Below are 24,816 nucleotides of genomic sequence, written 5' to 3' on the forward strand. Positions count from 1 at the left end.
AGCACTTTGGGAGGCCGAGGTGGGCAGATCACCTGAGATCGGGAGTTTGAGACCAGCCTGACCCAACATGGAGAAACCCTGTCTCTATTAAAAATACAAAATTAGCCAGGCATGGTGGTGCATACCTGTAATCCCAGCTACTTGGGAGGCTGAGGCAGGAGAATCACTTGAACCTGGGAGGCAGAGGTTGCAGTGAGCCGAGATCGTGCCATTGTACTTCAGCCTGGGCGACAAGAGCAAAACTCCGTCTCACAAAAAAAGAAAAAAGAAAAACTTTTCCCAATATGTTACATGATCAAAATGTTTCAAGACAACTAGTCTGTATTACCTAGAGCTTGTGGTAGTTTATTTTACTCTTCCCAGCAAGTGGAAATATCTTGAATTCTTGTTAATAGATGCATCTGAGGAAAACATGAAGGACTACAGGAAATGGGAGCCTTGTGGTGCCCTGCGCCAGAGACACGTGGCCAGCACGTCTGCCTGTTTCTCTAGCCTGCTTTGTACACATAAATTCATATTTTAAACCATATTTGGGCCGGGCTCAGTGGCCCATACCTGTAATCACAGCATTTTGGGAGGCCAAGGTAGGCGGATCACTTGAGGTCAGGAGTTCGAGACCAGCCTGGCTAACATGGCGAAATCTTGTCTCTACTAAAAATGGAAAAATTAGGCCAGGTGTGGTGGCTCACGCCTGCAATTCCAGCACTTTGGGAGGCCGAGGCGGGTGGATCACAAGGTCAGGAGATTGAGCCCATCCTGGTTAACGTTGTGAAACCCTGTCTCTACTAAAGAAAATACAAAAACTTAGCTGGGCGTGGTGGCACGCGCCTGTAGTCACAGCTACGTGGGAGGCTGAGGCAGGAGAATCGCATGAACCGGGAGGTGGAGGTTGTAGTGAGCCGAGCTTGCGCCACTGCCCTCCAGCCTGGGCAACAGAGCAAGACTCTGTCTCAAACAAACAAACAAACAAAAAAACACCAAAATGTAGCCGGACGTGGTGGCGGGCGCCTGTAATCCCAGCTACTCTGGAGGCTGAGGCAGGAGACTTGCTTGAACCCAGGAGGTAGAGGTTGCAGTGAGCTGAGATTGTACCACTGCACCCAGCCCAGGTGACAGAGCAAGACAGTCTCAAACCGTAATTGGGATTATTCCATATACTTTGGTCTGTGAACTGTCATTTTTCATTTACTGAGTTGTTTTTTTTATGAGCGTGTGAGTTTGTGATTTATTTTTGTACACACAACATATATGCACAGGATGCACTCAGTACATCAGTACTGACTGCCAGAGAGCGTTCTTCTTACTTTCTGCATCCACAGAAAACAGATACAAACTTCAATTTATGTTCTCTTTTTTTTTTTTGAGACGAAGTCTCACTCTGTTTCCCAGGCTGGAATGCGGTGGTGCCATCTCTGCTCACTGCAAGCTCCACCTCCCGGGTTCATGCCGTTCTCCTGCCTCAGCCTCCCAAGTAGCTGGGACTACAGGCGCCCGCCACCACGCCCAGTTAATTTTTTGTATTTTTAGTAGAGACGGGGTTTCACCATGTTAGCCAGGATGGTCTTGATCTCCTGGCCTTGTGATCCGCCCGCCTCGGCCTCCCAAAGTGCTGGGATTACAGGCGTGAGCCACCACACCTGGCCTAATTTTTCAATTTTTAGTAGAGACAGGATTTCGCCATGTTAGCCAGGCTGGTCTCGAACTCCTGACCTCAAGTGATCCACCCGCCTTGGCCTCCCAAAGTGTTGGGATTACAGGCGTGAGCCACCGAGTTTATATTCTCTTGAGGAAGAATTTTTTTTTGTCAGTGTGGTTTTCTCTGGGACATGGAGCCTACTTCATTTTTTACTCATTCAAAAAACTTTCTGGTATTTATGAAAGTTTTTTTGCAGAAAAAACGACCAAGCACAAAGACAAAACATTGAATTCGCCTGTATTCATATCATTCAGCAGTCACCAGTATTAACACTTGGGTGGATAAAATGCCAAATCCTCTGCCTTTGTGTGTCTGGATAGATGTGTTCTTTATTTCTCTGTTTCTGTTTTCTTTTCAATGAGAACCCATCATATTCCTTTCTTTTTTAACTAGAGTTGACCACCAGAATTGCCTGTAAAGTTAAAAAAATATAAATATATGCCTGGGCTCTACTGCATTCTTTGGGTCTGGATCTTAAGTATGTATATTTTAAAAATCTTTTTTTTTTGAGACGGAGTTTTTGATCTTGTTGCCAAGGCTGGAGTGCAGTGGTGTGATCTTGGCTTACTGCAGCCTCTCTGCCTCATGGGTTCAAGCAATTCTCCTGCCTCAGCTTCCTAAGTAGCTGGGATTATAGGTGCCTGCCACCACGCCCAGCTAATTTTTGTATTTTTAGTAGAGTCGGCGTTTCACCATGTTGGCCAGGCTGATCTCGAACGCCTGACCTCAGGTGATCCGTCCGCCTCAGCCTCCCAAAGTGCTGGGATTACAGGTGTGAGCCACTGTGCCCGGCGTGTATATTTTAAAAAATCTTTATTGGTTATTCTTAGAAGCCTTCCTGGTTAAGAACCACTGCCAGAATAACACTATTTAACTTCCTTCTTTTCACTCATGTCAAGGTTTTTAATGGTTTCATAACACAGTCCAGACTAGAGTAAGACAAGTGAGGAACTCACATAGCAAATTTAACCGGGTGCCAAAAAAAAAAATAAATAAATAAAGCAAATCATATTTTGGTGAAAAAAATTTTTTTTTTTTTTTTTTTTTGAGACAGAGTCTTGCTCTGTTAACCAGGCTGGAGTGCAGTGGCGTGATCTCAGCTCACTGCAACCTCCGCCTCCCAGGTTCAAGCAATTCTCCTGCCTCAGCCTCCCGGGTAGCTGGGATTACAGGCACCTGCCACCATGCCCTGCTAATTTTTGTATTTTTAGTAGAGATGGGTTTCACTCTGTTGGTCAGGCTGGTCTCGAGCTTCCGACCTCAGGTGATCCACTCGTCTTCCCCCAAAGTGCTGGGATTACAGGTGTGAGCCACTGCACCCGGCGCAGTGCAATATTTTAAAAACTCAAGTGCAAAACATTCATGAAGAACGGAATATTGAAATTTTAAATGAAGGCAAGATCCAACCTTGTGCTAGCACAGTTCAGTTGCCCTAACTCACCCTGGTTCTAGCCCTGGATTTATAGTTTCAGTGGCTGTCAGGCTTCTCATTATTGACGTATTGGGGCTGGATTATTCTTTGTCATGGGAGGCTGTCCTGTGCCTTGTAGGAGGTTAAGCAGCATGCTGCAGATTTCTATAGCATCCCTGTCCCCTCACAGTTGTGTGACAACCAATTATGTCTCCAGACATGACCAAATGAGGGGCAAAATCATCCAAGTTGAAAATGATGGTGATATATGGGTACATTGAAATTTATTGACTTTGTGTTGCATGATGATGTCTGCTCTAAAACAGTAAACACTGGATTTACTCAGTCGCTTAATCAGCTTGTAGCTCAGCTGATTCATTTGGAGGTAGTAGCTCTGAGCTTGTCTCTTTGATGGTGGCCCTTTGAGGTGAATGAGTCATCAGCTCTGAGCTTTTTTGAGGTGGCAGGTTAGTTAGGGTTATCATAACAAAAATTCTTTATCTTTAATAGTGTATTTCTGGCTGGGCGCAGTGGCTCACACCTATAATCCCAGCACTTTGGGAGGCCGAGGCAATAGAGGGAGACCTTGTCTCTACCAAAAAAAAAAAAAAAAAAAAAAAAGCTGGGCATGGTGGTGCTCGCCTGTGGTCCTAGTATTTGGGAGGCTGAGGTGGGAGGATTACTTAAGCCCAGAAGGTTGAGGCTACAGTGAGCTGTGATCATGCCACTTCACTCCAGCCTGGGCAACAGAGTGAGACACTGTATCAAAAAAAAAAAAAAGTGCATTTCAGTTGCAACCCATTCCTAATATCCATTAATAGTATGAATGCCCATATGTGGTGAAGTTTTAACTGCATTTGGAAAGAAAATTGGCATTCCTGGTGACTCAACGTTTAATTTTTGTATTAATTTTTTCTGTAATAACAGGCTGGAGTTCTTGTCGGGAAATGGCCCTAGCCGTGGATTACTAATGGGAAAGGGAAGCCTATTTTCCCTGCCTTGATATCTCATTTATTGGCTGGGATGCTATAAATGTCTCAGGGGCTTTATAGGATTCGAGACACTCGCCCAGGGGCCCAAGTCAGGGCCCTTTGTATTTGGAGATCTTAATTCCTCTCCCAGTAGTGACCTGTGCTTGGTTCTGAAGTCACTTCTGACCTCGTGTGGAGCTGTTCTGCCCTCCCTCCCTCCATAAGGGGACCAGTGGTTTTTCCCCAGGGCAAAAAGAGTCATAACCTGCCTCTGTGGATGCCACATCTGTTTTTGTTTTCCCCTGGTATTTTTTAAGTAAGAAGAAATGTGTGTAGGTTAAAGGGCCTATGGGGAGGAGGTTAGAGATAAACACTGTACAATGTGAAACTCTTCCATATGGGGAATGTGAGGATGTTTGAAGACCAGGCCTAAGACAGGCATCATCCAAACACAGCCCCTGGTCAGTTTCAGTGCCTTAAGGATGTATGCGCATGACCATTTGGTGTGCAAATAAGACTTTAACAATTAAAAGAAGCAGTTTCAGCACTGATGAGTATTTCCTCTCCTTCCTGGAACATTTTAGTAGGAAAGGTGGGAAAATATTAATTTAAGAGAGAAAGATATGTGGGTGGAGGCATTGAACCTGTGGCCTGTGATGTTGGTCAGGCTATCATAGTTGTCTTCCAATTCATTCATTGTCAGATGGTCTCCTGAGTGAGGCCTTTGTGAACATCTGACCATCTGTGATTCTCTTTTTGCCTTGCTTGGGAATTGTTTCACCTGTAATACAAAATCCCGTGGCTCTGTGTTATCCCATGTTTGAAATATTAGTGGAAGCATTTGACTTTTGTAGATATGAAAGCAGATTGCTTTACAAAATCCAGAAGTTCATGAAGGATGCCCCTCAGTACAGCTTTTCGTTTAAATCCATGGTTACTGAAACTTGCCAACCACAGTAATTACTTTGTCAAAGGTCTTGTTATTGCACCTAATGTTAAATAACAATTTGGTCCAGGTGCTGAGGAATGCGGACAGAAATGAAGACACGTGTTCGTGGCTAGAACGTAAATTATAGAATTGAAAAAAAAAAGTTCTCGATTTAGTCTCTCCAATAGAGAACCTTTCTGTAAATCTTTTCTGTATAATTTTAGAGTTAAATTCTTTATAATTAAAAGCACTCGGCAAATAGTGATTCATTTAAGCCGGAGTTCTGATTCATTACTCTAATTATTGTTACCATGCAGTGCCCTTTGGCCTGGAAGTGAAACTCGTGTGCTGCTGACACCAGAGGTTAACAGAGCAGGAAGCCAGAGCACTGTGTCCCCGCAGTGACCAGAATAATTTAGTAATTGTCTAATTACCTGAGGAGTCTAGTGCTACTACTAAAAATAGTATTAAAAAATTAAATGAAAGTCATTTTCTTGTTTCTTGTAACCCATCTGTTCTCTATTTTGGGCAATCGGGTGTCATGAGTGTAAAGTGCGACTCATTTTAAAGGATCAGATCACTTCTCTCCTGTTGGATAAATATGTTTTTAATAGAATGTAGAATCTGGTAACTCCATACACATTTCTAGCCTCCACGATTCAGTTAGCTGTGGATTCAATAAGACTGTTGTAGGTGACCCTTTATCTAAATCTGTGATTTAAAATCTGAAACTGATGTTCATTTCATAGTTGTTTCTTCTTGAAAATGAAAAAAAATTCATGTCAATTGAGGACTCCCTACCACCACCTTGGGAATATTAAGTTATTAATTTAATTGTTCAGCAAATATCTATTGCATAACAGACACTGCCCTGGGTACTAGGAATACAGTGATGAGTAACTAACTGAGGTGAGCCTTCTGTTTCTATGGTCTAATGAGAGGGAACCGTCAGGTAAATAGGCCAATTTAGACAATGAAGAGAGTAACACACAGGTTGTTGCCGAAATGTGACTTGCAATGGGAAGGCAAGTGGAGTGCCATGATTTGGTGGGGCCAGGAAGAGCCTCTTTGAGGAGGTAAAGTTGAATTGAGGCCTGAATGATGAGACTGAGCAAGCCAGCCCTGCAGTGAGCTGGCAGATGGGGTTCCAGGCAGAGGGCACGGCAAGTGCAGAAGCCCTCAGGCAGGAAGAAGCTTGGCAGTGCCCAAAGAACAGAAAGACCAGCATGGCTGGAGCAGAGGGAACAGGAGGAAGATGGCATGAGGGACAGCTGGAGATGCAGGCAGGTGCTGATCAGATGCGAGGGCATTTGGCTTGTGTTGAACAATGAGCTGTAGATTGTTAACAAGTACCTTTTTCTCCCCAGTGGTCTTAATTTTCATTATATTCTAAAGTAGTAGAACCCTTTCTTCAAAGGAAGCCTAGGTGGGGGCCAGGCACGGTGGCTCACACCTGTAATCCCAGCACTTTGGGAGGCCGAGGCGGGCGGATCGCTTGAGGTCAGGAGTTCGAGACCAGCCTGGCCAACATGGTGAAACCCCAGCTCTACTAAAAATACAAGAATTAGCAGGGCTTGGTGGCGGGCGTCTGTAATGCCAGCTACTTGGGAGGCGGAGGCAGGAGAATCACTTGAACCCAGGAGGCGGAGATTGCAGTGAGCTGAGATCACGCCACTGCACTCCAGCCTGGGTGACAGAGTGAGACTCATGTCTCAAAAAAAAAAAAAAGCATAGGTGGCACCTGATGTGTGACAGGAATGGAGCTGCAGGCTGCATCTCCCATCCTGCTGCAGTTGGTGGTGCTGAGCGGGTTTCTCAGGATTCCTGGGGCTCAGTGTGGAGCATGGATTGAAAACCATCTCTAGTTCACTCCTCTCATTGACAGGAAACAGGCTCAGGGAACAGGCACCACTTGCTGCAGGTCTCCTAGCTGCTTACCACCCATCCAAGCATAAGGCTCAGCTTTGGTTACCCTTCAGTGCTCTTTTTACCATGTTGCTCAAAACCATTTTTCCAAGACTTAACCCATTCCTGGCCCTTCAGAGGCTGAGCTGTGTTGCCAGTTGTAAAGGAAGGGGTGGAGAAGGCCAGTTGTATGCCATGGAGCTGCCTCTCAGGCAAGAGCTGGGGTCTAAAGTCAGCCTGCAAGGCAAAACTTGAGCACAGTTACCATTACACCTGAAAGTCTAGCTTCAGTGGAGGGCCAGGTGCCGTTTTGCAGTGAGTCCCATCCGGCCGGGGTTTCCTCTGGCTGTTCCTGACCCCTCGCTGGACTGCCCTGGGTTGCATGTTGTTGATGGTTGTTACTTGCATAGGGTACCCTATGAGGTTGTTGCCTTCTGTTGTAAACCAAGAAGATTGTGAGCTTAAACAGTGGTTCTAAGCCGAGGGTGATTTTGGCCTCTATTGGACATTTGGTGACATTTCTTGTCACAATTAGGGGAGTGCTGCTGGCATCCAGCGCATCTGGTGGCTGGAGGACAGGGATGCTGCTGAACACCCTATATAATGTCCCCCAACATAGGAGTACCCAAGTGGGGAAGCCCTGCTCTGAACTACCGGGATCCCTTTCAGTGCAGTGGGGTCCTCATTCTGTCAAAAGCCCCTGACACCACCCCAGGGAAGATAGATTCACTCAGTCTGCAGGTAGAATCATTCTCGTTCATTAAATTGTTAATTTTTTCCTCTGTTTATTTTTCTTTCTTTCTTTTTTTTTTGCCGAGCATAAATGACAAACCCTGAAAATTGCATGTCATTTATTTGCAACATTATTGTAGATATACCTAAGAGTTCTGTGTGTTGGAACAGTAGAAGAAAAGCAATAGCTGCACGGCTGTTCTTCCACACTCTCCAAATCATTCCTGCCTCTGGTCATCTTCCGTGTTCATTTCTCCTTCCTGCAGCAATCCCAGGAGCCACCGGCTCAGAAGGGCCCGACGCTCACCACCAAGGTCCGGCGGACCATGAGCAGCCGCGTGCACGAAGCTGTGAAGGCCATCGCGCTCTGCCACAACGTGACTCCTGTGTATGAGTCCAACGGTGTGACCGATCAGGCTGAGGCCGAGAAGCAGTACGAAGACTCCTGCCGCGTGTACCAGGCATCCAGTCCCGATGAGGTAAACCTGGGCAGGTGCGGCAAGGCCTGGGAGGCCCTGCTTGTTTTCTCTGTGCTGGAATTAGGTGTTTTCTAAGGAAGCAGTGTGTCGGGGCAGACAGGAGCCAGGATGGTGCAGGGCTGCTGGAGACACATTTTCAAATACAAGAATGAACCGCTCTTCCTCTAAAAAGAATAGCCTTGGACTTGAGGTATAGCCTGAATTAGGAAAGTTAGAGATTTTGTTTTGTAACTCAAAAGGCCAGCATAACAGGGCACAAGGTCCCATTTAAACCACATACTTTAAAAAAGACGTAAATAATTAAGATCTTAGTTAAGATAAACTCCACATTCCATACAGCCTACTCATTTAAAGTATGACTTTTTTATTTTATTTTTTTTTCCCGAGATACAGTCTCACTCTGTCGCCCAGGCTGGAGTGCAGTGGCGTGATCTCGGCTCACTACAACCTCCCCCTCCGGGGTTCGAGCGATTCTCCTGCCTCAGCCTCCTGAATAGCTGGGATTACAGGCGCCCACCACCATGCCCGGCTAATTTTTTGTATTTTTAATAGAGATGGGGTTTAACCATATTGGCCAGGCTGGTCTCGAACTCCTGACCTCAGGTGATCCATCCGCCTTGGCCTCCCACAGTGTTGGGATTACAGGCGTGAGCCACTGCGTTGGTGAGTATGGCTTCTTAGTATAGTTAGTATATTTTGGGATTTTTTTTTTTTTTTGCAACCATCATCACAATCAAATTAGGATATTTTTATCACCCCAAAGGAAATTCTATACCCACTTTCCTGCTGTTCTCCCTTCTCTTCCTAATTCCTCCAGCCCTAAAGCACCCACTAATCCACTTTCTACCTCTATAGATTTGCCTATGACAGACACTCCAAACAACTGGAACCATACAATAGGTGGCCTTTTGTGATTGGCCTCTTTTCACTTAGCATAATGTTTTCAAGATTCATCCATGCATATTCATGCATCAGTGCTTCATTCCTTTTTATAACTGAATAATAATCTGTTTATGGATATCCATTCGTCAGTTAATGCACATTTGGGTTTTTTTTTGTTTATGTAGATAATGCTGCTATGGACAATTTTGTACAAGTATTTTGAGTGGGTGTAGATTTCTGTTTCTCTTGGGTATATACCTAGGAGTGGGTTGGCAATGTCATATGGTGACTCTGTAGTTAACCTTTTGAAGAACTGTCTGTCTGTTTTCCAAAAGTGGCTGCACTATTTTACGTATCTACCAGCAACGTATGGCAGTTTCCGTTTCTCCACATCTTGGTCAATACTTGTTACTGTCAGTTCTTTGGATTCTGGACGTTCTAGTCAGTGTGGAGCGGTATCTCATTGTGGTTTTGATTTGTGTTTTCCGGATGGCTCCTAACGTTGAGCATCTTTTCGTATGCTTATTGGCCATTTGTTTATCTTCTTTGGAAAAATGTCTGTCCATATCCTTTACCCATTTTTACTTTGTCTATTTTTCTTTTTGTTGTTGAGGTGTTGTTTGTTTGTTTTTGTTTTGCTCTGTCACCCAGGTTGGAGTGCAGTGGCGCGATCTTCCCAGCTCCATCTCCCACAGTGCTGGGATTTTAGGTGTGAGCCACAGCGCCTGGCTACCTTTCAATATCTTTTAATTTACTTTTTAAAACGTGAATTTTCCTATTGATATAGTTCGTATCCTTTTTTCACTTACTATTTTATCATTTCTGTTTTCTAGTCATCTTGAATATTATTAAAAACATTCTTTAAGAATTGCTACCTATGCATGTGCCCTAATATCCTAACTATTCTCATAATTGGAACTTCTCATACTGTAGGAACTTAGGTCATTCCTAATTTTTAGCAATGATATTTATAAGCATTTTGCAATGAACATCCTTACACCTTATAATTCTAGAAGTGGTGTGATTGGGTTTATGAATTCAAGAGATACTTTTGAGTAGACTAACGCTGTGATATTAGTGCTAACAAGACAGCCCCAGGCCCCTAGGGAGGAGGCTTGTGTGACACAGTTATAGTGTGTGACTCACTCCCCGGATCCAGCTCCACACTTGGGCAGTTACTTACGCTTGCTGTGCCTCCAGATCTATGCCATGGAACCCCCACAGTGGGGCTGTTGTGAGGCCCCAAGTAGGCAGTCAGTATATCTTGTGGGTCAAATTGAATGAGTATTTTTTTTTTAGAGATGGGGTCTCGCTATGTTGCCCAGGCTGGAGTAGTGCAGCAGCTCTTGATAGGTGCAATCATGGCTCACTGCAGCCTTGAACTCCTGGGCACGAGCCATCCTCCCACCTCAGCCTCCTGAGTAGTCAGGACTACGGGCGTGTGCCACCATGCCCGGCTTTAAATGATTATAAGGCTCATGGTAACTATGGCCAGAGTGCTTCCCAGAATTTTTTTTTTTTTTTAACCATTTAACTCTTCTACCAACATTGGGAGGAATCCCAATTTTTTTTTAATCCATTTTAGGAAGAATGGGGCTCTTAAAGTTCTGGACCAATTTGCAAGTATCAGTAAGCCTGTGGTTCCTGGTGGTTGGGGGATGGCACAATGAAAATCTTTCCGAAAGTTCACAAATGAAAGAACGCTTGAGTATCATCTTCTGTGTCCTGGTGCTTCTTTCTCCCTTTTTTAGGCGGTGGAATTTGTCACCTGGGAGACTCCTCCTTCCAGCCTGCAGGGTGTTTGTGGAACAGCTCAAGCTATAAAACCCAGTTCATCCGTGACCATTGACATTTGAACCAGGCTTTTTAGGAGTGAAAAATGTTGCACCCCCCAGCCAGCTTCTGAGATGGGAATTGTGTGCAGAAAGAGAGAGGGGGAGGGAGGGTAGGTTTGGGTGATTGCCCTGATCTACTTGGACTTGCGCCATAGTTAAGTGACAATTTCAGGTTTATCATCATTTCTTCTTTCTGTGGCTTGGCAGGTTTAGTCTGTTTTTCCCTTTGGGAATGATACTGTGGAATAGCGACGTCAGAGAGGGCCATATTTTTGGTAGCTATGGACTGGGAACCAGTAACCTGTGGGTATTTGATGGAATTTAAATTTATTTTATTTGAGCTCCTGACCTCAAGTGATCCTTTGGCCTCCCATAGTGCTGGGACTACAGGCGTGACCCTTTTTTTTTTTTTTTTTTTTTCTCTTGTTCTGTCGCCCAGGCTGGAGTGCAGTGGTATGATCTCGGCTCACTGCAACCTCCACCTTCTGGGTTCAAGCGATTCTCGTGCCTCAGCTTCCCAAGCAGTTGGGATTACAGAAGTGTGCCACCATGCCTGGCTAATTTCTATATTTTTAGTAGAGACAGGGTTTTCACCATGTTAGCCAGGCTGGTCTCAAACTCCTGAGTTTAAGTGATCTGCCTGCCCTCAGCCTCCTAAAGTGCTGGGATTACAGGCATAACCACCATACCCGGCGGAATTCAAATTTGAGCAAGCTCCAGATGCTGACGATCTGAGAAGCAAGTCCTGCCTGAGGCCCCTGATGCTCCTGTTGGCATCTCTGGAGGTTTAATGCCTGTCGCCCACTCCTCTGCTCCCACTGGACTTTGGTGTATTTGTTTTAGGGGTGTGCAAAGATTTTTCCATGAGGGTAAATCTTTCATGGAATGCTTTGCACTTCTTGGCCCCTTTTTCTCAAAGTTAATGGTAATTTATCTCTTCTGTGGATGAATTGCACTTGAATTCAGATTTGTCTTGTTTTTCTAAGATTCTGAATCATGATTGAGAAAAAAAAAAACTACTTTCCTTTGGCCTTTGGTGTCTTCAGAGGCCAGTGTTACCTTTTTGCTGTGTTTTTTTTTTTTTTTTTTTGAGACGGAGTCTTGCTCTGTCACCCAGGCTGGAGGCTGGAGTGCAGTGGCGTGATCTTGGCTCACTGCAAGCTTCGCCTCCCAGGTTCATGACAGTCTTCTGCCTCAGTCTCCCCAGCAGCTGGGACTACAAGCACACGCTGCCACGCCCGGCTAATTTTTTTGTATTTTTAGTAGAGACGGGGTTTCACCGTGTTAGCTAGGATGGTCTCGATCTCCTGACCTCGTGATCCGCCCACCTCAGCCTCCCAAAGTGTTGGGATTACAGGCGTGAGCCACCGCGCCCAGCCTTGCTGTGTTTTTTTTTTTTTTTTTTAACAACTTTTATTATTTTGTATTGCATAGTTATTTTATGTCTATAGTAGAACACATGAATGCATTGATCAGAAAAGTAAAAAGTAACCCATAATCTTACTAAAGGTATAGTCATTGTTAATGTCTTCCTGATCAGCGTTCTAAACTACTTCAGAGGCTGCCTACTGCCAAATACAAATAGGTTTATATAAATGCCTCATGAGGCTCAAAGAAGGCTAAATCTAGTTCAGGTGAAATCTTTCAGAAAGCCGTACTGTTTCCAAGTCCCTGTAGGATTCCACATAGACTTGGCTGGCTCTAGAATCGTGCCTTTGAAATTCAATATCAATAAAACATTGCTAGCCTAGGCAAGGTCAGTTTATGGAACACGTATAGAAACCAGTATGCATTTTACTTGGATGCTGCTGGAGTAATTTCTACCAGTTGGCGTAGGATTCATTTCCTGTAACAGAAAGCAGGATTTCCTGAATTTGTTTCCTGTGCACATTCCAGTTGGGGAACCTTGAAGTGTCTTTATTCAGCTATTGATTACAGCCTGGGGGCGCTGGGCCCTCCCTGCCACCGTACAGTAACTCACGGAGGAAATGAAATAGATACAATCGGACCCGGAGAAGCGGAGCGCTGCTCAGATGCTGGAGCGAGCAGGCCTCAGCCCTGACAGCATCCCACCATTTCCAGGATGTTCCACAGCGTCGAGAGTGGGTGGTGGGGGGTGGGGGGTGGAGGGGAGTGGGAGTGGGGGCCGTGGTGGTAATGCAACTTTCCAAGCCTTTGTTTCTTGGTGTGAGCCAGGAGGTGCTGTCCTGTAAGCAGCTAGTATCAGCTCTGTCCATGGCTCATTCGCTTGTCTTTTCCATGAATTCTTTCATATTTAAAAAACTTTTTTTTTTTTTTTTGGCCAGGCGTTTTGAGACAGAGTCTTGCTCTGTCGCCCAGGCTGGAGTGCAGTAGTGTGATCTTGGCTCACTGCAACCTCCGCCTCCTGGGTTCAAACCGTTCTCCTGCCTCAGCCTCCTGAGTAGCTGGGGCTACAGGTGCCCACCACCACGCCTGGTTAATTTTTGTATTTTTAGAGGAGACAGGGTTTCACCATGTTGGCCAGGCTGGTCTCGAACTCCTAATCTCAAATGATCCACCCACCTCGGCTTCCCAAAGTGCTAGGATTACAAGCGTGAGCCACCACGCCTGGCCAAAAAAGCTTTTAAAATCACAAGTACTAATGTCCTCACTACAGAAAAGGGAGAAATTATAGAATCAAAAAGAAGATAAAAAATAACCTGTGATTCTTACCACCTGGCGATAACTACTACTGTTTATGTTCTGGTATAGATTTTCTCAGACTCTTTCTAAATGTGTGCATATTTAAATATATATATTTATTTTATGTGTATTTATATAAGACATGCACATTTATATTTATATAATATGTAAATATTTACATATTATATAAATATATGTTATGTAAACCTATATTATGTAAATAATATATATTATATAAATATGTGTTATATAAACATATTATGTAAATAATATATATTATATATATTATGTAAATAAATATTGACAATATATAAATACATAAAATAATATTTACTTTGTGTGTATATATATGTATATATGTATATATGTGTATATATATACGTATATATGTATATTATATATATACGTATATATAATATATATATATATATATATAGAGAGAGAGAGAGAGAGAGAGAGAGAGAGAGAGAGAGAGAGAGGTAGAGAGAGGACCAGTACAGAATCATGCTGTAGTACATATAATTGAACAGGAAGGTGGGTGAATTAGCAACTTCCTTTAGAAAGTCATATGGCTTTCTGAGATTGCACCACTACACTTGAGCCTGGGCAACAGAGCGAGACTGTCTAAAAAAAAAATTAAAAAAAAAAAGAAAGTCATATGACTTTCACATTTCTGTAGGACTTATGCTTGTGTGCAGATATATATGTGTCTGTGTGTGTGTGTATGTGTGATGTATTTGCCCATGCGCCATGTGAGTATGTGTGTGCACATGGATGCACATATGTGTGTATGAATGAAAGCTGCTTGCTGTATTTCGCCCTGCCTTGAATAGCTGAATAATTCCAGAGCAATGAATCAGCAGTTCTGGGTAACATGCAGAGTGTCTGCATGGCTAGCACATGCTCGTGGCACAGGGTGAGAAGCCCGTCTCTCCTTCCCTGACTTCCATTCTCCCAGGCCCCTTCCTCTGAGGCACCCACTGTTATTAATATCTGAGTATCCTTGCAGAGATAATTCTTTGCATTTATTAGAATTACCCTCACCCTTCATTTATATATATATATTTATACATTATATATATAAATGTGTATATTTTATATATATATAAGATTTTTTTTTTTTGAGACACAGTCTCACTCTGTCACCCAGACTGGAGTGCAGTGGCATGATCTCGGCTCACTGCAACCTCCATCTCCTGGGTTCAAGCGATTCTCCTGCCTCGGCCTCCCGAGCAGCTGGGACTACAGGTGCACACCACCATGCCCAGCGAATTTTTATATTTTTAGTAGAGGCGGGGTTTCACCATATTGGCCAGGCTGGTCTCGAACTCCTGACCTCAAGTGACCCACCCACCTCGGCCTCCCAAAGTGCTGGGATTACAGGCATGAGCCACCGCGCCCAGCCTATTGAAATATTTTTTAAAATTTAAAAGCACAACTGTAAACTATAGATGCAGCTTTGTACCTTGCTTTTAGTAGCTCAGTTTTTACAAGTGTGCCAGGACATGGAATATCATTGTACTGTGACCTCAGCGGAGGGCTGAGTTTTACTGAAACATCTGCTGTGGGTTCCTGTAGCCTCCCGATGGCATAAACGCATGTCTGTATTTCAAGACCCTGTCCATTAACTTTCATGGAAGGTTAGGGCATCACATTGGCCTTCCCTGCTTCTGCAGTGCAATTGCTGGCCATGTTTAACTTGTAACTTTCAATTCAATCAGCTGTGTGATTTTTTTTTTTTTTTTTTTTTTTTTGAGACAGATTCTCGCTCTGCTACCCAGGCTGGAGTGCTGTGGTGCAATCTTGGCTTACTGCAACCTCCACCTCCCAGGTTCAAGTGATTGTCCTGCTTCACCTCCCAAATAGCTGGGACTACAGGCACCCGCCACCATGCCCGGCTGATTTTGTATTTTTAGTAGAGACGGGGTTTCACCATGTTGGCCAGGCTGGTCTCGAACTCTTGACCTCAAATGATCTGCCTGCCTTGGTCTCCCACAGTGCTGGGACTACAGGTGTGAGCTACCACACCTGGCCTAGCTGTGCGATTTTAAGCAAATGATTACTGCACCTGAGCCTCCTCAAAGGTAAAGAGGGGCTAGGGCCATTGACCTCACAGGTCCTTGCTAAAGATGAGGTAGTAATGGTGATAACAGTGGTACTGATGGCAGTGAGAAATGACCACCTATTGAATACCTGCTCTGTGCCAGGCCCTGGGCTATGAGCCCCTCTTATGATAGAGTCACAACAATTGTGCCCATTTTGCAGATGAAGTGTAAGCTGGCTAAGGAAAGTTCCCATGGTCACATAGCTGGCAAGATTAAAACCAGACAGCCCACGCCTAGAGTCTGGACTTGCAACCCACAATACCACGTTCCTCCCCAGGGGATGATGGCTTGAAAGTGCGTTGTAAACTCCTGAAGCACTCCAGAGAGTGAAGATGCCTGTGTTTGGGAGACTCAGGGCTGATACTGGATGAAGTTCCACAGTCTCTGGCTATTTTTAGCCAAACAGGGTCCCCTGTTTGGAGGTAATGTTCAGACACTCTGCATCTCCCAAGTGCAGTGGAATTTTTATTTTTTATTTTTATTTTTTGGTCTCTTACCTCTTTTCTCATCTGGGGAAGCTTCCGAGCTTGGTGAAAATAAGCCTTTTTCTGCCAGACCCTGGCAGCCTATCTTCTGAGTATCTTGCCTTTACCACCCACCTCAGTGGGATTCATCCCTTAGAAAGGAAAATTAAAATGAGCATGTTTCACTTAACAACTTTCAGTTCCATCTATGTTGCTGCAAGTCACAGAATTTTTCTTTTTTAATGTGTTTTGCTTATTTTTTTGAGATAGGATCTTGCTGTATTGCCCAGGCTGGAATATAGTGGTGCAGTCTTGGCTCACTGCAGCCTTGACTTCCTGGCCTCAAGCGGTCCTCTCGCCTCAGCCTCCCAAGTAGCTGGGATGAGAGGCACACACCACCACACCTGGATAATTTTTGTATTTTACTGTAGCAATGGGGGTCTTGCTATGTCACCCAGGCCAATCTCAAACTCCAGAACTCAAGCAGTTGTCCTGCCTCAGCCTCCCAGAGTGCTGGAATTACAGGCATAAGCACTGCACTGGGCCAATAAGAGGATTTTTAATGGCTATACAATATTCTTCTGCCTACGTACACCACAGAGTATTTGTTCTATCTCCTAAGCTTACCACTTAGGAGGTTTCTCCCTTTTGGCTATCATAAATCATGCCACGGTGCATTGCCTTCCATGTTCTCTCTGCATATCTTTAACCATGTGTGTAAAAGGTCCCATTTGTCTCCTTTTGCTTCGTCTTAACCTTGTTGCTGAACGTGAGTGTAAAAACTGCCAGAGAGCTCAAGTACATGGCGCCAGGGAGGACAGGCAATCTCACGGTCCTTCTGCGGCTACGAGGTTGGTTGGTTTGTTTTTTTATGAGCACATTCTTGGTGAACCATAAGATGTATGCAGTTCCCCTCAATGCCTGGGCATAGCCTGAGCCTCAGCCTCAGGTCCAGACAATGACAGCATTCAGACGTGTACACGAATGAGCTCGGAGTGTGAAGCAGAAAGATTTAGGAGGGTGTTGGAGTTTTACCACCACGTTGCCATGACCTTGGACCCAAGGGGTAAGGTCAAAGAACAGAGGTCAGGAACTATAGGGGAATTCTTCCATCCGTGTTACTGATTAACCACCGAAGTGGGGTCTCAAAACAGGATTGTAGTTGTTCAGAAGAAGACAGCAGGGGCTGTTTGAGCAGGGCTGGACAGTGTGTTACAGGCACTGTAGGAAACTGTCAGATGTGCCTCCCTTGGTGTTAGCTTATCCATGGGCCATAGAGGCAAAAGCTCTGTCCCGTGTGATATTAGTGTTGGCTCAGAATAGAGTTAATATATACTCATTCCTTTTTTTTTTTCTTTTTCTTTTTTGAGACAGAGTCTCGCTCTGTCACCCAGGCTGGAGTGCAATGGTGCAATCTTGGCTCACTGCAACCTCCGCCTCCTGGGTTCCAGCTATTCTCCTGCCTTAGCCTCCTGGGTAGCTGGGACTATAGGCATATGCCACCATGCCTGGCTAATTTTGTATTTTTAGTTTATTTGTTTGTTTTGAGATGAAGTCTTGCCCTGTTGCCCAGGCTGGAGTGCAGTGCCATAATCTCAGCTCACTGCAACCTCCGCCTCCCGGGTTTAAGTGATTCTCCTGCCTCAGCCTCCCAAGTAGCTAGGATTACAGGCGTGTGCCACCACGCCTGGCTAATTTTTTTTTGTATTTTTAGTAGAGACGCGGTTTCACCATGTTGGCTAGGCTGGTCTTGAACTCCTTCCCTCAAGTGATCCACCATCCTTGGCCCCACAAAGTGCTGGGATTACAGGCATGAGCCACCGTGCCTGGTCTATAGTCATTTCTTAATGATCACATTTTAGGAAGATGATGCTGTTCTTTCTTCTTAAGTATTTATTTTTATCAGTCAAGTGATAGGAAGTTCAATTTCAAGTACAAGACATTTGGATCAAGAAGTGACTATTTATTTATTTATTTATTTGAGACGGAGTCTTGCTCTGTTGCCCAGGCTGGAGTGCAGTGGTGTGATCTCAGCTCACTGCAACCTCTGCCTCCTGGGTTCAAGCAATTCCGCTGCCTCAGCCTCCCGAGTAGCTGGGATTACAGGCACCCACCGGCCCAGCGAATTTTTTGTACTTTTCTTTTAGCGGAGATGGGTTTTCACTATGTTGGCCAGGCTGATCTTGAGCTCCATACCTCAGGTGATCTGCCCACTTCAGCCTCCCAAGGTGTTGGGATTACAGGCGTGAGCCACTGCGCCCGGCAAGAAGTGACCTTTTATGCCACTGTCTCTTCCGCTGATTCCTAGCAGGCTGTGTTTTGTTTGTTTCATGCTATGTTAAAAAAAAAAATTTGAAGCAATATTTAAAAATCACTTGATTTTATATCAAAATTAGTTTTTCTCAAGAAAGATCAGGTCTGGAAATAGTGGGCTCAACTTCTACCTGGCAGTGGTTGGCCAAGCTGGGCGGCTGCTGCCTCAGTTTTCTTTTGACCCCACATGGCCCTGCCCTACTCCTGTCTGCTCGTCTCCCAACCCCTGTCGGCATTTGAACCTGCAACCACTGCCTGGTGGATTTGAATGTATTTTCGTATTGAGTGAAGAAAACCGTGTGTCTGTGGATAGATTTATAATTTTGAAAGGCTGGATTAGGGCTGACCAGTGACTCTTTGTGAGCTTGAGTATTTATCTTATTGAATGCTACCAAATAACCCCTTTTATCAGATGTCACATTCCCGCCTCGTATCATACGTGCTCTGATGATTGGTATGTATCCTGCTTTTGACAAGAATTCAAGGCTGCTGAACGTGATCTGGCTTATTTCCCAAGCACAGCATCCCAGGTACAAAGAGAAAACTTTAAAAACTTGTCACAGGTGGTTTATTGCTGACCAAGAAATGATGAAAAAGCCCTTTCACGGATGGTTTCTGACGTGAGTCTCTCACATGGGCATTTGAGGAAGGGAAAGGTGTGGGCTCTGCCCCTTCGGTTTCTTGTCATCCAAAGGAGAAAACACAACAGACTCCTGAGACAGGATCCCCTCCCCGCCCTTTCTACCTTTCCAGCATTTTATCCAGCTCGTGTCTAATGTATCTGTTCATTCATCTACCTTAACGAGGTTGCGTTTTCTGCTGCTGGCCTGACCTGCAGTTATTGAGACCCTAACTCAGGCTGTTAACAGCAGTGAGACGCAAGCCCCTGAAATCCTCTATCTTGTGTGATAAGGGGTGATTTCCTTGAAAAGAAGCCATAATGTTAACTAAAGTAACCTTGTTGTATATCACTGTGTTTTGGGAGGGAATGCAGTTAGCTCACTCCCCAGATGTTTGGCCCACAATTGAGAGGTGTTAGTGAGTACCCCACTTCTAAACTGGTCTTCCCTGAGTAGGACTCTGGGGGATGTTATGTGTCCTGTTAGAAAGTAGCTTTAAATTAACACTGACTTAAAGTGGAGGAGAGTGGAAGAGGAGAAGGAAAGACTTCCTACAGTGCTCAGATCCTGTTGGAATCAGCTCCCAAAGAGACTGAGAACATCCTTGTTTTGTTTTGTTTTTGAGACAGTCTTTCTTTGTCGCCCAGGATGGAATGCAGTGGTGCAATCTCGGCTTTCTGCAACCGCTGCCTCCTGGGTTCAAGCGATTCTCCTGCCTCAGCCTCCTGAGAAGCTGGGATTATAGGTGCCTGCCACCATGCCCAGCTAATTTTTGTATCTTTAGTAGAGACAGGGTTTCATCATGTTGGCCAGGCTGGTCTGAAACTCCTGACCTCAGGTGATCTGCCCACCTTGGCTTCCCAAAGTGCTGGGATTACAGGTGTGAGCCACCTCGCCAGACCCTGCAGAGGTTTTGATTAGGATGGTGGATCCCAGGGGTGGGGAAGAGCTACAGATAATAGTTGTCGTAGGCTCCTAAGCTCCACTGAGAAGCTTGCTCTAGAAGAAAGCAAGGCTAAAAGATGTTTACATACAGCTGTAATTGATCTTTCCTCAAAAGCGTTTGTCATTTCTGATCATTTCAGGTTATAGTTATTCAACGTTTCCACTAACATGGACCTGTGGGGTCTGTAGCTGGGCATGCTGGGCTGGCCGATTCTGCTGCCCAGCCCTGGAAGCCACTTCTGGTTCTGGAGTTACAGGTTTTTTCTCGATTGAAGTTAAGAGCAGGCTTTTGGGGAATTAGTGTATCTCCTGGAAGCCCAGTATCACAGACTTTTCACATCTTTTCAGGGCAATTAACAGGCGAAGTAATAGCTGCTTGAGAATAGGAATAAAAAAATCATTTCCATAAGTGTTTGAAAGTACCTGAAGAATAATTTTTTTTTTTACTTTATTACTAAATAGGTATATAAGGAAGGATATAAATTTAGTCAGGCTTTTTAGCTTGTACATAACTAGGTATTTGTAATATTTGAATTGTATTGGGATGTTTATTTAATTAAAGTTAAACGTAAAAGAAATGCATATACATGTTTGAAACATTTCAGTGGTATAGAAAGCTAGAAGTGGCCGGGCGCCATGGCCCACGCCTGTAATCCCAGCACTTTGGGAGGCCAAGGTGGGCAGATCACGAGGTCAGGAGATCGAGACCATCCTGACTAACACGGTGAAACCTGTCTCTACTAAAAATACAAAAAAAAAAAAAAATTAGCTGGGTGTGGTGGCGGGCACCAGCTATTCAGGAGGCTGAGGCAGGAGAATGGCATGAACCCAGGAGGTGGAGTTTGCAGTGAGTGGAGATCGCGCCACTGTACTCCAGCCTGGGCAACAGAGTGAGACTCGATCTCAAAAAAAAAAAAAAAAAAAAAAAAAAAAAAATCTAGAAGTAAAAGCTAGAAGTAATTCTTTCCATGTGTATCACTCTATAAACATTTTTACAGTGCACCCGAGCTTTTTTACATAGACAGATGGGATGATTTTTTTTTCTTATTTTTATTTATTTATTTATTTATTTTTGAGGTGGAGTCTTGTTCTGTTGCCCAGGCTGAAGTGCAGTGGCGCCATCCTAGCTCACTGCAACCGCTGCCTCTGGGGTTCATGCGATTCTCCTGCCTCAGCCTCCCGAGTAGCTGGGATTACAGGCACCCGCCATCATGCCTGGCTAATTTTTGTATTTTTGTAGAGATGGGGTTTCACTATGTTGACCAGACTGGTGATCCTGACCTCAGGTGATCCTCCTGCATTGGCCTCCCAAAGTGCTGGGATTACAGACATGAGCTACTGCGCCCGGCCGGTATGATTTTATATATGTGAATCATTACTGATTTGTTAATTTTAAACTTTGGAAGACGATTGTTAGCAGACAAAACAGGGCTATATTGAAAGAGTGTCTTAGTCTGTTTGGCCTGCTATAACATGGTCTGCTATAACAAAATACCATCAACTGGGTGTCTTGTAAACAACAGAAGTTATTTCTCCTAGTTCTGGAAGCTGAGAAGTCTTGTATCAGCATACTGGCAGATTTGGTGTCTGGTGAGAGCCTGTTTCCTGGCTGATAAAAGGCCCTCTTTTCACTCCGTCTCTCACGGCAGAAGGAGCGAGGGAGCTCTCTGTGGTTTCTTTTATAAAGGCACTCATCCACTCATGAGGAAACCTACCCCCAGGACTTAATCACCTCCCAGAGGCCCCATCTCCAACTGCTATCACATTGGGGATTAGGTTTCAACATATGAATTTTAGGGGACATAAACATTGTCTATAGCACAGCCATTAAATTAAACAAATAACTAAGTGAATGAGTTTTCAAAGACTTAGGCAGGCCAGTAGCCAAAAACTAATACTAAAAAAACACACAAAAAAACAGAAAAACCCACTACTTGATTGATCCTTTCTTTGAAAGGTAGAGGTCAGTATGATAGTTTCTTCCATTGGTCAAAGCTCAAAGCTAGTTAGTGCTGGCTGACTCATTATGACTTGAACTTAAATAAAGGAGAGTCTTGAAAAATAATTTCTTGCTAATGTAAATTTAGTTAATAGAAGCAACAGAAGCTGAATTCGATATCTGAGCATAGTAGACTAAGGATGCATAAAGATGCATTTTCAGAGCTGGAGCAGAAATGAGAAATAGTCATCTACTCCAAGATCTTTATTTTGCAGAGGCCTGTGGGGGCTGGGGTCTGGTGGCAGAGCGGGGACTGGAACCCCAGTTTTGAGCTCCAGCTTGATCTCTTCTTCCGGGTATAGCAGGTCAGCCAAGATGACATCCAGGGGTTCCAGAGAAAGAAAGGACTGGGGGTGGAGAGCTACATACCTTTGCCTTGTGGCTTCTGCAGAGGTCTCTTGGTAAAAGGAACGGGAGGGAACTCAAGAGGAACCCTAGGTTTTTTTTTTTTTTTTGAGACAGTGTCTCACTCTGTCACCCAGGCTAGAATGCAGTGGCATGGTCTCGGTTTACTGTAGCCTCTGCCTCCCAGGCTCAATCAATCTTCCCATCTCAGCCTCTCCAGTAGCTGGGACTACAGGTGCTCCCCTAGAGCCTCAGCAGCAACGCAGCAATGGTGGTCAAGCGACCTTGATCCTGTCTCAGTAAGACCCTCGTCCCGTGTCCACCCCGATCTATAGAACTGTAAGAAAATCTATTTGTTTCATTTTAAAACAGATGCTGGCCAGTGCGGTGGCCCACGCCTGTAATCCCAGCACTTTGGGAGGTTGAAGCAAGTGGATCACTTGAGATCAGGAGTTTGAGACCAATCTGGCCAACATGGTGAAATCCCATCTCTATTAAAATTACAAAAATTAGGCGGATGTGGTGGCAGGTGCCTGTAATCCCAGCTATTTGGGAGGCTGACGCAGGAGAATTGCTTGAACCCGGGAGGTGGAGGTTGCAATGAGCCAAGATCGCACCACTGCACTCCAGCCTGGGTGACAGAGTGAGACTCCATCACGAAAACAAAACAAAACAAACAAAACAAAAAACAGATGCACAGTAATTTGGTACAGCAACAACAGGAAAGGAATACAGGAGGGCTTCCAACTTCAATGCCAAACAAGCTGTCACTTTATTCCCATCCAAGTCCAAAGGTACAGTGTCTACAAAAAATCAAGAAAGAAGAAAAGGAAGGCCCTCCCACTTTCCTCTCATAAAGCTTAACCTTTAGGGGGAGTAGGGGAGGCAGGTTTTAGGAGGGTGTTGACAGGGGTTGCGGGTAGGTGATAGGGAGAGGGGTACTTGGGAGGCGTCACCTCCACTGGAAGTGTTTGGTTATCTTCTTCTTTTTTTTTTTTTTTTTTTTTGAGATGGAGTTTCGCTCTTGTTGCCCAGGCTGGAGTGCAATGGCGCGATCTCGGCTCACTGCAACCTCTGCCTCCTGGGTTCAAGTGATTCTCCTACCTCAGCCTCCCTAGTAGCTGGGATTACAGGAGCCTGCCACCACACCCAGCTTATTTTTTGTATTTTTTTTAGTAGAGATGGGGTTTCACTATGTTGGCCAGGCTGGTCTCGAACTCCTGACCTCAGGTGATCCACTCACCTCAGCCTCCCAAAGTGCTGAGATTACAGGTGTGAGCCACGGCACCTGGCTCTATTATTATTTTTTTGAGACAGGGTCTTACTTGGTTGTCCAGGTGGGAGTACTGTGGCACCATTATGGCTCACTGTAGCCTCCACCTCCCAGATCGTGATCCTCCCACCTCAACCTCTTGAGTAACTGAGACGACAGACATGCACCACCCCACCCTAATAATTTTTTCTTTTGAGATACAGTCTTGCTCTGTTGCCCAGGCTGGAGTGGGGTGGCGTGATCTCTACTCACTGCAACTTCTACCTTCCAGGTTCAAGAGATTCTCCTCCCTCAGCCTCCTGAGTAGCTGGGATTACAGGCACATGCCACCACCTCCGGCTAATTTTTGTATTTTTAGTAGAGACTGGATTTCACCATGTTGGCCAGGCTGGTCTCGAACTCCTGACCTCAGGTGATCTGCCTGCCTCAGCCTCCCAAAGTTCTGGGATTACAGGCATGAGCCACCACCCTAATAATTAAAAAAAATGTTTTTTAGAGATGGGGTCTCCTTGTGTTACCTAGGCTTGTCTCAAACTCCTGGGCTCGAGTGATCCTCCTGAGTCAGCCTCCCCAAGTGCTGGGATTAAAAGTGTGAGTCACAGCACTTGGCCAATTGCTTCCATTTAAAAGTTAGGCCGTCTCGGGGAGAAGTCTAAACTTCTGTTTTTTCATGAGAAACTGGAAGCTCCATCCACCCTGGCCCTCGTCCCTGCAGGGCAGAAACCGCCACCTGTGTGTATAGTGGCAGCAGCCCCTTTGGCTGGGGCTGGGCTCCTGCTTGCCACAGCCCCTACTCAGCCCTCTTTGCTGTTTGCATCAACACTCTGGCCCCTGTCTTGGAGTTTGCAACCCTCATGCCTTTGACCGTATGCTGAGTACGTCTGGCTAAGGCCATGAGAATATTCTGACTCGACACCCGTGCGACGCCTCCTGGAAGGGAAGAGTGTGTGCTGTGGAACTTTATACCAGGCAGATCCAGGTGACAGCCTGGCCTAGCTTTGCCACATGCCAGCGCTGTCACCTTGGGCAGCTTCATTAACTGCTCTGAGCCTCGGCTTCCTCTTCCGTGTGGATCCGTGTTCTCCACCTCAGCACTCAGCACTATTGACATTTGGGGCCAGATCATTCTCTGGTGGGGTCTGTCCTGTGCGTTACGGGATGTTTTGTAGCATCCCTGGCCTCTGCCCACTGGATACCAGCGTTACCTCCTTCCAGTTGTGACAAGTACAAATTCCCCCAGATGTTGCCG

The 24,816-nt window shown here is 45.0% G+C and overlaps 1 protein-coding gene across 1 annotated transcript in view; it reads left to right on the plus strand.

Moving 5' to 3' along the window:
• The window catches only part of ATP9A (ATPase phospholipid transporting 9A (putative)), a 174,123-nt gene that overhangs the window by 106,797 nt on the left and 42,510 nt on the right, over positions 1 to 24,816 (plus strand). The window contains exon 14 of the mRNA XM_055266582.2: positions 7,910 to 8,122. Coding sequence (XP_055122557.2) covers positions 7,910 to 8,122 — 213 coding nt within the window. The remainder of the gene's footprint in view (positions 1 to 7,909; positions 8,123 to 24,816) is intronic.

This window comes from Symphalangus syndactylus, chromosome 24, assembly GCF_028878055.3.
Source record: "Symphalangus syndactylus isolate Jambi chromosome 24, NHGRI_mSymSyn1-v2.1_pri, whole genome shotgun sequence".
NCBI classification, from domain to species: domain Eukaryota; kingdom Metazoa; phylum Chordata; class Mammalia; order Primates; family Hylobatidae; genus Symphalangus; species Symphalangus syndactylus.